The sequence below is a fragment of the Saccoglossus kowalevskii genome, chromosome 17 (assembly GCF_978046115.1).
Source record: "Saccoglossus kowalevskii chromosome 17, keSacKowa6.1, whole genome shotgun sequence".
NCBI classification, from domain to species: Eukaryota; Metazoa; Hemichordata; class Enteropneusta; family Harrimaniidae; genus Saccoglossus; species Saccoglossus kowalevskii.
Genome location: NC_140657.1, coordinates 8,510,038 through 8,523,058, shown reverse-complemented (window position 1 = coordinate 8,523,058; position 13,021 = coordinate 8,510,038). Strand labels below are relative to the sequence as shown.

The 13,021-nt window shown below is 37.8% G+C and overlaps 1 protein-coding gene across 2 annotated transcripts in view; it reads right to left on the bottom strand.

Annotated features, from left to right (window-relative positions):
- Nucleotides 1-396: 396 nt before the first annotated feature.
- LOC100371816 (uncharacterized) overlaps nucleotides 397-13,021 on the bottom strand; it is a 79,436-nt gene continuing 66,811 nt past the window's right edge. Inside the window, exons 46-61 of one of the 2 annotated variants that reach the window (XM_085491801.1) lie at nucleotides 12,932-12,985; nucleotides 12,589-12,696; nucleotides 11,323-11,376; nucleotides 11,155-11,208; nucleotides 10,968-11,021; nucleotides 10,214-10,321; nucleotides 9,967-10,020; nucleotides 8,545-8,616; nucleotides 7,757-7,774; nucleotides 7,612-7,632; nucleotides 6,953-7,211; nucleotides 6,119-6,231; nucleotides 5,111-5,161; nucleotides 3,796-3,864; nucleotides 2,822-3,040; nucleotides 397-1,858 (exon numbers count right to left, since the gene is read on the bottom strand). In XM_085491801.1, the coding sequence (XP_085347927.1) occupies nucleotides 1,715-1,858; nucleotides 2,822-3,040; nucleotides 3,796-3,864; nucleotides 5,111-5,161; nucleotides 6,119-6,231; nucleotides 6,953-7,211; nucleotides 7,612-7,632; nucleotides 7,757-7,774; nucleotides 8,545-8,616; nucleotides 9,967-10,020; nucleotides 10,214-10,321; nucleotides 10,968-11,021; nucleotides 11,155-11,208; nucleotides 11,323-11,376; nucleotides 12,589-12,696; nucleotides 12,932-12,985 (1,452 nt within the window). In that variant the 3' untranslated portion in view covers nucleotides 397-1,714. The remainder of the gene's footprint in view (nucleotides 1,859-2,821; nucleotides 3,041-3,795; nucleotides 3,865-5,110; nucleotides 5,162-6,118; nucleotides 6,232-6,952; nucleotides 7,212-7,611; nucleotides 7,633-7,756; nucleotides 7,775-8,544; nucleotides 8,617-9,966; nucleotides 10,021-10,213; nucleotides 10,322-10,967; nucleotides 11,022-11,154; nucleotides 11,209-11,322; nucleotides 11,377-12,588; nucleotides 12,697-12,931; nucleotides 12,986-13,021) is intronic. The other variant, XM_085491802.1, reaches the window with a different exon arrangement.

Sequence of the window (13,021 nt, the reverse complement as noted above, 5' to 3'; positions counted from 1 at the left end):
TTTAAAGTAACTATAAACCTGACTAAACCAATTCGAACACGTATGGTAATTTAAAGTAGCTATAAACCTGACTAAACCAATTCGAACACGTATGGTAATTTAAAGTAACTGTAACCCTAACCAAAACAATCCGAACACGTAGGGTGATTTAAGTAATTGTAAACCTGACTGAACTAATCCGAACACATATGGTATTTTAAAGCCCGATGTGGCAATGAAAAACAAAACCAATGCGAATATGTATAACATATACAAGAATGACGAAATATTCAATTGCTTATACAAACGGTTTGTATATATACACAGGACATATCCACTGTAGCTTGAACAGTCAGTCGCCTTTGGTGTGAGTAAATGTCAATCAGTTTTTATTAAAAGTTGACTTTCTTAATAATATTATATTCATGACAAAAAAAAGGAGAATTTATTTGCAGAACTAGTACACAATTCTTCAAAAGCAACAAAAAGTTGATACAAATCAATTAAAAGTAATACAAGCAACGTGTTCAACTGTTGAAACGGGTAGACGACTCGTGGTGTCGACATACGGAATCATGGAACTACTTTGCATAAAATAACGACTATAAAGCATGCGACAATGAAATGATATTGATGAACAACACTTACATTGCATTGTTGTACGTAATGTCCGTCTGTTGCGACTGCACGTGGTCTGATTTGTAGTTTACCCTATGACTACATGTGACAGTTGAACACGTTTTTTTTTATTTGAAAGTGGCCAGTACTTCGGCCTTCACATAAATGCCCACGCAAATCCATGATACATGAAAACGCCAACAAACACTCTGATACAAGAACTTCACTAAATGAAAATACAGTTTGTTATATATGACAGTAACATTGTTGTAAGATATAATTTCAGGAAATACAATATATATATTTTTTTCAAAAAGGCCCAAAAAATAATGAAGCAAAACAAAAAATCTGTAACCCCAAAATGAATAAAAACGTAACCTGTCTGGTGTAGGTATGAGGTACTATGTTGCCTTGAGGTCTGCATTGGCAACACTAAATTTCAGTTTGACCCTGTTGGCGATTTGCGAAAATACTATATATTAACGGAATCTATTCTATAAAAGGGGGTTGCCCCTGGGATATTTTTTCCAAAATGTAGCACCTTAATCACCATGAAAATGGCGAGTATTTTTAAAACATTAAAGTTAAGTAAAATGTGGCACCAGACGTAAATTGCCTTTATTTCAGTGAAAAACTGGATTGGAACTACAATATTTCAGCGGGTAACTCATCGACTATCTCTGGCACCAGATTGTATTACAACGAAACTCAGATATTATTTATAAAATGCCTATAGTTACTACGAGGTATCTAATTGTTATAAAATAAAAAAAAAACACTATAAAAAACACTGCCGGCCATCGAATTCTTAACGAGAACTCGTGGTCACGTGACACTGTAGCACCAATTGAAATCATCCTCTTATAAACACATTAAGTGAAATTTGCATATTAAACCTCTCTCTTTATCTAACTGTTAGAAAAGTACTCAACGACAAAAAAATGCAGGAAATAGAAATAGAACTGGAAACCTGCATACATGTATGCAATAGAATATACACACACCGATGCTGGGCACGTGATAAGAACGTGATGGATGAACACGTGATCAGCATATATACAAATATGTTAGGTATGTGTAAAATATTATGTTAGAAAGATTTAAGGAATATTTTGGTTTAGTTAAAACAGATAGGCCCAGCTTCATAACCAAATCGCTGATCAGGCTTTCCGAAATCCCCGGGCATAAAATCAATAATTGGGAGCTGGTGCAGTTTCGTTGTTTCTATCTCAAATACGGTGCTGCTTCTCTTAGGTGCGCTCTGTAATGAAAGTAAAATAAGTAATGATTTAATTCAACAAATGTTTCGTATTTTCGAATTATATTTGAATTCAAATCAAATACGTTTGCAATCAAACTAGACTAGGTTTTTTTTTTTTTTTGCCGCTACGTGACTCGCTGTATAATGAAGTTGAGGGCAGTATAACAAATACGAACAGTTTCTACCAATTATTGCGTTTCAATTGCTACTGCAGAATGACCACAGCGTGAAGTGCAAGTACAATGTAAAAATATTATAAGTATGAAGTCACCACACATCAAGCTGCTTTATACATTAATACAGCGTAACATTAATTCATTTGTATCACTCATACAAATAAAATGAGCTTACATATTGGAATCCGAACACAAAATTAAATTCATGTGTACTGTCCGCGCGAGGAATCGCGTTCATATAGAATAGTATCGTTGTTTATCTACAGCCGAGGACAACATAGCGTGTCGATGTACGCAACAACGCGTGTCCGGAACGCATGATTCAATATAGTCATTGTGCCTTGTTGTACACTGTTACATGTAATTATGACGTAAATTACTGACCAATACGTCAAAAACAGTTCATGCAGACAAAGTAGAACCCACGGACCCGCATGTATGACAAGCGTATTGTAACGTGATCTCGCATGCGCCAGCGAGGCCTTAGCCGCTATCTCGAGTACGACTCTTTTGTTAAAGCGGGAGGGTCGTCACCTGCGCACGCGCGGGAATTGAGTCCCAAACGACGATAACAACACACGCTAAAACGCAAATGCTCATTGGGAGACGCTTGTTTGTAAACAATGACAAGCTATGGCAATCTGACGCATGCGCAGGTGACGACTCCCCCGCTTTAAGTATAATGAACTTTTGTGTGCCTGTAATTGAACAGTACTCCAGTAGTCACATATAATTGCCATAACAGCGGATAACGATAACGTGACCGTTTTTTTGCTTATGAACATACCTTGCATCCATCTTTTATGACAGTAGGAAGGTAATTGGAATCGTACGCAAACTCTTCCTCGTTAGCACCCATCAGCTTGACAGCTTTGTCATAGTTGTCAGATGCTTGGTCGTACCAACCCACTGAGTGGTGGCATGTATATGTGAAATTCTGTTTAGCGGAAGCACTCAGTAGCCGTAGGAATGTCATCTGCACTACACCGACATTAGAGTAGCTAATCTGGAACAAAAGCAATAATAAACCACGTTGTAACAGTCTGATCCAGGGAAAATATGTTAGGTACTACCAACAACACATGCCCCCCAAATAATCACTGGATACACAGTACGCCACTAAACCACGTGGCGTGATTCAATGCATCATTTAATACTTCCAGGATTTAACAAATAACAAGCAGCCTCTCGACTGAACAAGTCATTATTAATGACACATACACATGTATTTAGGGGGAAATGTTATTAATCCCAAAAATAAACTGACGGACCAAAAGCTTAGTTAATAATTAAGAGTGAATACATGGCTAGTCTAGTATGAACAGAAACTAGATCTATTAAATTACTCTTCCAAAATCGAAATGTATGGTCAGAAATTAAACAGGATATGCTTTTCATGCATTTTTGTATCCAAACTGAATTTCTTTTGTTCGGGCTCATGTACAGAGATAGTATTATAGTCGAACAGCAATATTTCAGGCAGTCAGCCATCTTTGATCCGATCGTGAAATTTACATGGACATTTTTCTAACGTGTATAATTTGAAGAGAACAAATTGTCAACGATACAACAAGATGACTGACATTTGGTCATTTTGGATTTGAACACGAAACAAATCACAATGGACATTTATCTCAACATATATATTGTTTGTATCAAATTTGAACATAAATCGACAAATCCTGTCAAGTTTATGGTTTTCAGGGTGACAAAGTCGACAACCGTGCAAAAACATAATGATGTATACAAATACATGCTTACCAGATCTCCTTGTTTAAACTCACTGAACCAATCTCCAGGGCGTGCCTTTCGATAACCTCTAGGAGTCACCTATTGAGCCAAAAAACACAACAAAACAAGCGTCAACATTGCAGAAATGGAAACCAGTTGCTTGGCAACTTGCATAGTTTCACAATTATGTGGGTTTGATTGACAAACTGTCTTCATTATTGGTAACAACATGTGTGCATTATACAGAGAATAATAAAGGTTCTGCTTTAAACAATGGAACACATACACGTCATAAGTGACGTAGCCTCTGCCAAAAATGGGATGGAAGTCCATGCAATTATTATTTGTATCTGCTAAAATAAATATTCTTCTTCACACACATATATTACAAAGCTTGAAACTCCTAGTGTCTTTCTCTATTGGTTAGTATTTGTTTTTTAATTGTATTGAATATAATTACATTTCAACAAATATTGATTGATTGATTGATTGATTGTATATTTATATTTTGTTTTCATGTTTGTCGTGCATTTGAAGAACGCAATCAATCGATCACCCAATTATCCAATCAATTAATCGATCAATCAATCAATCAATCGACCACTCAATAAGTAATCAATCGACCACTCAATAAATCACACATACAGTTCGGCGATAGCTGAAAAGTGAAAAGCTTTTTTTTCGTGAAATATTTCGCAGGCATATCTAAGTGGAGTGAGAGTGGGTGAGAAATACAGTGAGCCGTAAGAACTAGCAAAAGTAGGAAACTAGGAACTGAAAACAAGAGAAAATACAGGCGAGTAATGAGTGCTTTTCTGAAGTAGAAACAAATAACAAAACCACATCCGGCAGGCATAGATTTCAGTTATAGATTTCATGTCGTATTGGCTGGTTATGTTGTTAGTTGGCAACATTACGAGTGTCAGTATGATGCGTGATATCATAAATCAAGTATTTAGAGATGTTTGTATTAGTTAATCAAATAGCATGACACATGAGTCGCATTGGACTTGGATTCGGTGATTTATAAGGTATATGATGTTTCAATCACCATGTGGTTATGTTACATGTGTTTGCAGGGTATAGGTGTTAATTGTTTAGTTTAAAATAATCATATGGCAATATGGTATTGGAAAAAACTATTTGGTTGTTGAAATAAAAATAAAAGCATTCTCGAGTTGATTGGGTTGGTATATGTAAATGTTTGCGCTAGCTTGTCAGTGTTTTAGTACTAGGGTGTGCAGTATGAATGCAGAAGACGTAATTTGTTGTTGGTAGGAAGGGGGATTAATAAAGTTAGCGGAAATGAGAAATGACCAAAAGAAATCAGCTTAAAGTGTACTACCGAGGCGTTCACATCATCTAGTATGGATTCATCGAAGGAGCCTGCCACGAGCTGTAGATAAAAAGTTGACTGGTGGTAATATTCCAAATATAGATAAATAATAACAATAATATTTAAAAATAAAAAAAAAACGAGATTTCAATCATTACTGAGAAGAGATGAAAAGAAAATGCAAAAAAAAGTGACATGAAGATGAGATGTAGACATGCAAAATATTCTAGCATTCACTGACGGGTAATACTCGGAGACAGAGTAGAAGTAGACCACCGTATTTTACTGTAAAAGCGGTCATACGTGTGATTTAAGCGACCACCCATAAAAAGATTTATTTTAACCCGGTAGACTGCCCATTAAAAGCACCTCAAACACATACGATTAAGACACACCATTTAGATGAAATGACATATTTAGTTTTTTCCTCATCACATTTTATTTTGTTTATTTTTATTCAATAGTTTTTTTTCTTTATCCATGTGGAAAATGAATTGTAATATCATACTATGTCACATGATATATGAACAGGTGTTTACTGATTCAGTATAACAAAGCTCAGTAGTCACGTGGTTCAAAACATAAAACATGTGATCAAACGCAGCGTAGACATATTTAAATGCACAGATCCACCAAGCCGTTAACGAAATTGACAAGATTATAATTCATGAACTCTGCATGATAGCCAGCTTCCTCTCTATACGAGATGATATGCATAATATATACATGTATTTGATGTTCATCGCGAAACATATCATTTAAACAGTGCGTTTTAAGGTGTGCGTTTCATCCTTAATCAGCGCCTCGTGCCGTGAGTTAAATGCATAGAGCAGAGTCAATCTAGAAACAAATAACAAAAGAAACCAGTGACGTCAGCATCACACGTTAGATTAATAACTGTTCACACAGATTAAACCACACAGAAGGAAGTAATCCGAAGAAGTACGTCAACGCTTTTCAGACTGTGATATTGACGTGAAGTATGGATCCCAGAAACTAAATCCCATCAATTCTTACCTTTCCAGTGCTCTCGTCAGGCTGTACGCAGGTTTCACCTCCTGCGGTGAAATTACAAAATACCTCAATAGCGTCTTTGCTGCACCCTTGATTAGGATCTATCCAGTACATGCCTGAAACGTATGTCATAGATAACTCGGTCAGTCATATTTACTGCAGCTTGTTCATTGTGTTCAATTTACTGCGTTCAAAACATTATAAGATAATCACGATAGTACAAGTACATACGAGTTATATGACGAACACGAAGCACAGTGCCCTCGAAACTCGTCTTACTATTTCGGACATAAAGGACTACACGCTGTCCACTATTGCTTGGTAACAGGGCTCGCACGAGGATGTGCGCAATAATGGGCGAGATGCAGTTATCATGGAATGGGAAGTGCGCTGGCCTTTTTTTTAATTATAATACCGCGAAACTTCGTTAACAAAAACGTACAGTGGTTGCTTGGAAAATTATTACTATTAAAAAATTATTTCGACATTATCACTATTGAAAGCAGAATAGGTGGCGATGATTATTGCAAATGCCCCCAAAAGTGCAGGGTCTGATAAAGGCTTCGATTGGTATCTGAAAAGATTTCAAGAAGTGATACATATTAAAAATGTAGAAGTAGTCTTGTTACAATTAGCCCAAAGTTTTTGACTGTTTTGAAAGTTTCCGACTGTTGTTTTCACTCGTTGTGGTCACCAGGCGGTGAAAATGCCCGGATGTTTGCTCCCGAGAATACCTGATTTAAAAATATTTGACAATTATAGTTGCATACTGTTGGAACAGTATGATTTGTTGCAATCAAATTGTGTTGAAAAAAGACGAACTAACTCAATACATACCATCTGGAAAGTCTTCGTGACACATGTAAAGATCTTTACACGTCCTCGCAGGGTTGAACCGCGTACCTATTGGTCTTTTCATTTGTTCTATTTCAATCTTAAGTGCCTCCAATGATCCAAAGATTTCTTCCAATCCATCGGTGTACTCTGGAGGTAGATCGTTTTCGTCACCTGCCGCCCTTCGTCGTCGTTCTGCCTCGTCCCTCATCATCTGCCTCGTAGCATCCAGTAATCCCATCTCCACCAGCTGTTGTAGATTCTAAGAGTACAAATGCAAATGACCCTTAATTAGCATAATTCCACAAGGTAGAAATATATTCTATACACATAGCGTTCATGTGAAGATCCTTAGGCACATCGATTCGCCCCATTCGAAGAAAAGGTCATCTACGAGTTTGGGGTTCAATTACGTCAGCAGTTTCCTTGACTCGTTCACGGTCTCCTTCTCGACAATTCTAACAAATGAACCGAAAGCAACGACTTTTCGCATCGTTTCACTTCGTAAATATACTAGAGTGAAAGATAAATATTTTGAGAACGATTTTTTGCGATTATTGAAAGACTGGCTAGGGACGAGACAGAGGATTGTGTGACTTATCCGAACTAGAAATATTTCACAGCATCGAGTCGTGTAATCACATAAAAAGGAATATACTTACTTCTATTGTTGCTGGAGGACCCTACAATTGAAAAACAAAAAAATCAATCAATATTACGATCCCAAATTGTTAAAGAACGGGATATCAACGTGTTGCAATCATTTGTATGAATGAATAAATAAAAGGTATTTAGAATGATACTAACCGGTGGTCCGGCAGGTCCCTGAAATAATAAAAAATATATATGTTACTTTACCATATGTAGATTTTTCGTCACGTGATGTTTGCAAATTATAGCAATGGACATCAAGTGTGGAAGGTCAGTTATATAACACAACATCAATATTGTTTATCTAAAAAATAATTAATAAACAAACATACAAAGGCAAGTTACTATCACCACCAAAAGTACAAGTAATCGTCGCCATCAAATCTGACAGCGGTCAGCCCAAAGTACACACATATCTACTAGTGAAGATATTGGGCTTGCAGTTGTCTCAAGAAGCAGTTTCTAATAATTTTTCAACAATCATGGGATAAATATTCACTGAAATTGGGGAATAATTCCAAATGAAAGTTTCATTTTTGAAAAGTTTGATGACGGATGGCGCATGGCGCAAGACAGACGATGGGAAATTAGTCATACCATAAGCCCATGGCAGTGGGCAGCGAATCTAACAATATACAATATAGAAACACGTAATGTATCCTAATACACTGTTAAACATAATCCAGTCTACAGTATTAAATCTCAACACAACGTACCTTCCAATACGACATATGTAATTGAATTAACGAAATATTCAACAATAATACACCTATAAAACGTAATACAATGTAATTATCGTAACATGTATGTACAATTAGTTCTACCACAAAAACTACAAAGATGGCAACGTAATTTACATATTAAATGCAATGCACTGTAACTCGCAATTCTTCTACCGAGTAGAATACACTGCAGCAATTGAAACATGCATGTGGATTACTTACAGTTAACCCTAGATCTCCTTTCGGACCTACGTCACCTTTGTCACCTTTGTCCCCAGTGCCGCCTTCAATACCCTACAATGAATAACAGTACAATTATCGCAACCTACACTCAGATCAACCGTTGGTCTATTAAATAATGAATGACACAATAATCACAAATAGTTTCAAAGGTGTTAAATGACTATATAATAACGACCACAATTTTGTAATTGTGTTTGGCAAAAAACGAACTATTAGTTGCGTTCACGCACAGCTTCTTAGCACGGGCTAAGAGGTCAAATTCCTTAGCCCGTGCTAAGAAAACGTGCGTGAACGCTTAGCACGGGCTAAGGAATGCTAAGTACGGGTTAAATCTGATCCGAATTTAAGACGCGGTCAAGACCTTAGCACGGGCTAACGAAGTATGCGCGAACGCTTAGCCCAGGGCTAAGCGCCCTCTGCGGCGACCTTTGGGTGTGAAAATTGTCCCATGTTCGTATAACGACACTATACTATTCCACCAGTCATTACTCCGCGCTCACTTCCACACTAATCGGGTCACTGTAGTAGAGCGTACAGCAGCTCCAATCGTAGACAAAATAAATTTGGTTCGCTGTCTACGACATGCATTAATAAAACGCTGTATTCTGTTACGCCCGTTGTATACTGTTTATGTGCATCCAAATAAGTGGTCCGTCTTCTCTCGCGTTCCTGTGCACGTCGCTTCAAAATTAGAACGAAACATGCCAACAGCAGAAATAGAACCTCGCGCGTGTCATCCATTTTTCGTTCGTAAATAGCGGCTTACCAAAGGTCAACGACTAATGGCACCCCTTAGCCCGTGCTAACGACTGGCCCTCCCTGTGCGTGGACGCAATTGGGTCTAGCCGAAATGCAAATATGCTAGATAAGCCTAAATCAGCTTAAATCTTAGCCCGTACTTCGCGTAACGTGAACACAATGATTGTGATTTGATCACTATGGGTAATCACTATTTTGAAATTTGAATGACCATTTTTACCGCAGTAACAAATCATGCAGAATCGCCATGTACATAGACGTTTGACCTATTTGTATACGTAAAAGTAGATATGCACTCACTGCAAAATACAAGATCTGTTTAAATTGTAACCCTATTATGTTATTATTTTACTTATCATCAACACATTCTTTGTTCAACTAATCAATATAGCATCATATGATCCCAGCTATTTAACATTTTGATAGGCATCTTTTTCTAGAACTCAGTCTATTATACTATCAAATGAGTTTCTCTGAAACAAGTCTTACGATTAGCACCAAAGTTGTTGCTAGCTGAACTAACTGTGAACCGCAAACACGGGAGTTCAGTGTATCTTTAAATAAGCCATGCACAAGGTGTTTAGGCAAGGTAACCTTATCAACCATAGTTTATTTCAGTGACGGTGCGAGGCAGATACTTACCGGAAGACCTGGGGGACCATCAGGACCAAGTGGACCAGGTGGACCTGTGAGACCCTGTAAAATAAGATAAATATATATACGATGTGAGCATTCTGCCTAAAGAAATCACAAGTTTACGAATATTGATATCAAACAATGCATTCTTTGAAGAAGGAATCATAAAGTGTGTTACTATGGCAATGCCAAATGGTGTGAAAATAACCAGGTTTGCATATGGTATGATTTTATGTAGCAAGAGTTCACTCACAGGTTCTCCTTTTGGTCCCATATCTCCTTCTTGCCCAACTTCACCACGACTTCCTTTTTCGCCAAGTGGTCCATTAGGACCAGTGAGTCCTATTGGGCCTTTGTCACCCTGTGAAGTTAGCATAGTTAGTATTCATAACACATGACCCAAATAATTATGTGTCACCACTGGGACTGAATCGAGTTTTTTCAAGAGTACTTCTCATCTTACGCAATTTGCCGGGACCGTCTATCACCACAATCAACTACCGAAAGACGCCAATGTTCTGTATGTAACACGGCCTCACAGCAGAACATTAAAATAAAACATATATAGACTTGATTGACATTGAAGATATTTTGTGAACATAAACGACGAGCTGAATTATGAGTCAACATTGTACACATTACGTAACATTCATGTTAGTCGTTATAACTATTGATTAATGAGTAACACTTAATTGGCTGTTTCCTGGCCACGTGACATGGTGCACCAATCATAATTGGCAGATACAAGTAACTAGTAATGGTACTTAGGCCCTTGGTTACCTGACACGGTGTTACATTATTGCAAATAGGGTGTATGTAAAACAATTAGTCTAAGACAGTTTTACAACTACGTCACTTAATCACATGACTACAGTGCCGGAATTATTACCCACTGAAAGAAGATGGTAATTACTAGCCAACTGCGCCCTCCTTGCCGTTCGCAAGGAACGCCGGGAACCACCAAGCATACGTTGACGCATCTATCCGTTAGATGGCGCGCTTCCTACCTTGTTCCCTTTCACTCCCTGCTCTCCTTTATCGCCTTTATCTCCCGTCATTCCCTGAGCAAGACAAAATGAAAGGCAATTGGGTATGAATTCTCAATATTTTGAATTCTAGATAATATACATGCCATATATTCTTGATGTTGTTATTCGACGATTATGATATGAATAAATGTATCGTTATGCTTACCATAGGCCCAGCTAAGCCTGGAAGTCCAGCTGGCCCTTCCCCACCTTGTGCACCCTATGACAGAAAGATATGCATTAGCAAATAATAACAATTTGTAACATTATTATCAAAACAATTTCTATGTATGGGTTTACTAAACTTAGTATAACATATTAACATTCTACTAACCTCGGGTCCAGGTGGTCCCCTTGGCCCATCAGCTCCAGTTGGTCCAGGTCGTCCCTGGAATGTAAAACAAACGCTTATTACACAGTGTTGTACGTTGCAACAAACGAATTCAATCTGAGTCATAATTGAATAGTTCGTGTTAGAGATCCAAATACTGCGCCCTCTGAGAACTTTGATGTACACTGTTTATCATGATTGTGAACAATTTCACTGTATTACACGTAAACGCCACCGTTCCTAACTTTACTGTTTTGTGTAAACCTTAGAAATTACGTGTTTTCATATTTGGAACTTAAAGTCTGAGTCACGTGCGTACTCTCCCTACTGACAGCAATATGATTGTCTTTCCCCATTATTCATTGAGTTCTGATACCTTCTAAGTAGGAACAATTGTTATTTACTGCTCAATCAAAACAGCCCTTGAACTATGACCATCCATGACAACGTGAATAGATATCTAAAATTGAAAACTACGTTTTTTGGATGCTTATGCGTATAAAGGATAAGAACCGTTTTTGAGTAGGGAGGAACATCAGAGCAACAACGAGTGAGTCGACATTGAGAGCTGCAGTCAAATGGTCTGTCAGCGAACAGTTCAATCATACTTCTATGATAAAGTCATCACCCTAGACTCGTTTATAGTTAGTGATTAGATCAGTCATGGATTGGCTCTACTGTATATTAAGAATAAACGTATTAAGCGTTACATACTGAACTATTCACATTCCTTCCATATATATACCCTTACCGCCTGGTAACGATTCCTGTATGTACCTCTAGCCTGCCAACTTATGAAGCTAATCTACGATTGCCGAGTTCCCTAAACTCGGTAGAAACCCCGACCACACAAGTACCTCGACGACATTTGGTGGGGAAGCTCCGATTACATTTGAAGCAATGTGCCATCAATTCGAAAGTTGAGTGTTCTGGTTGAAACTAAGATGTGGCGAAAAAAATTGACATACTCAGTCTTGTAACGAACTAAAACACGTAAAGATCGTGAAAATGGTCAGTTAACAATATATAGAAACACTACCAAAATCCGGTAAGAGGTGGACAACCCCCCCCCCCCCCACCGCATAGAATACTTTTGAACGATCCTGTTTTTGAACGTCGCTAAAGATTAGTTTATTTTTAGTCACGTTACCATGTAGTAGATGGTATGGTTACAGGTGCACATTCCACAGACTGAAATGGGGGTAGACGAACGACGCCAAATTACAAACCAAACAAGAAATAGGAAGGTATGGATACGTTGATACTCACCATTGGTCCAGTTGCTCCCGGCATACCTTGCGGGCCCAGTTCTCCTTTATCGCCACGCTCACCCTTTGGACCCTGCTCTCCCTCCTGTCCATTGGTGCCAGGCGGACCCTAATTATGCACATAAATTATGAAATCACATATCACATTGAATACCGAGGGGACGTATATATTTGTGATACTTCTAGTCATAATATCTGGGATGGAATCCAACTTTGAGCACCAGTGTCTGAAAAAGGGTCTGCTATTTCAGCATTAATTACTGAATTTATAAATAAACATTTCGAAAATCGCTAAAAAATAAATAAATTCAATTAGTAAACAGAATACAATAATAATGACTTACAGGTGATCCCCTCGGACCAGGTGGACCAAGATCTCCTTGTGGACCCGGTGCACCCTATAAAAGAATTTATATTCAATTAACATATGTATA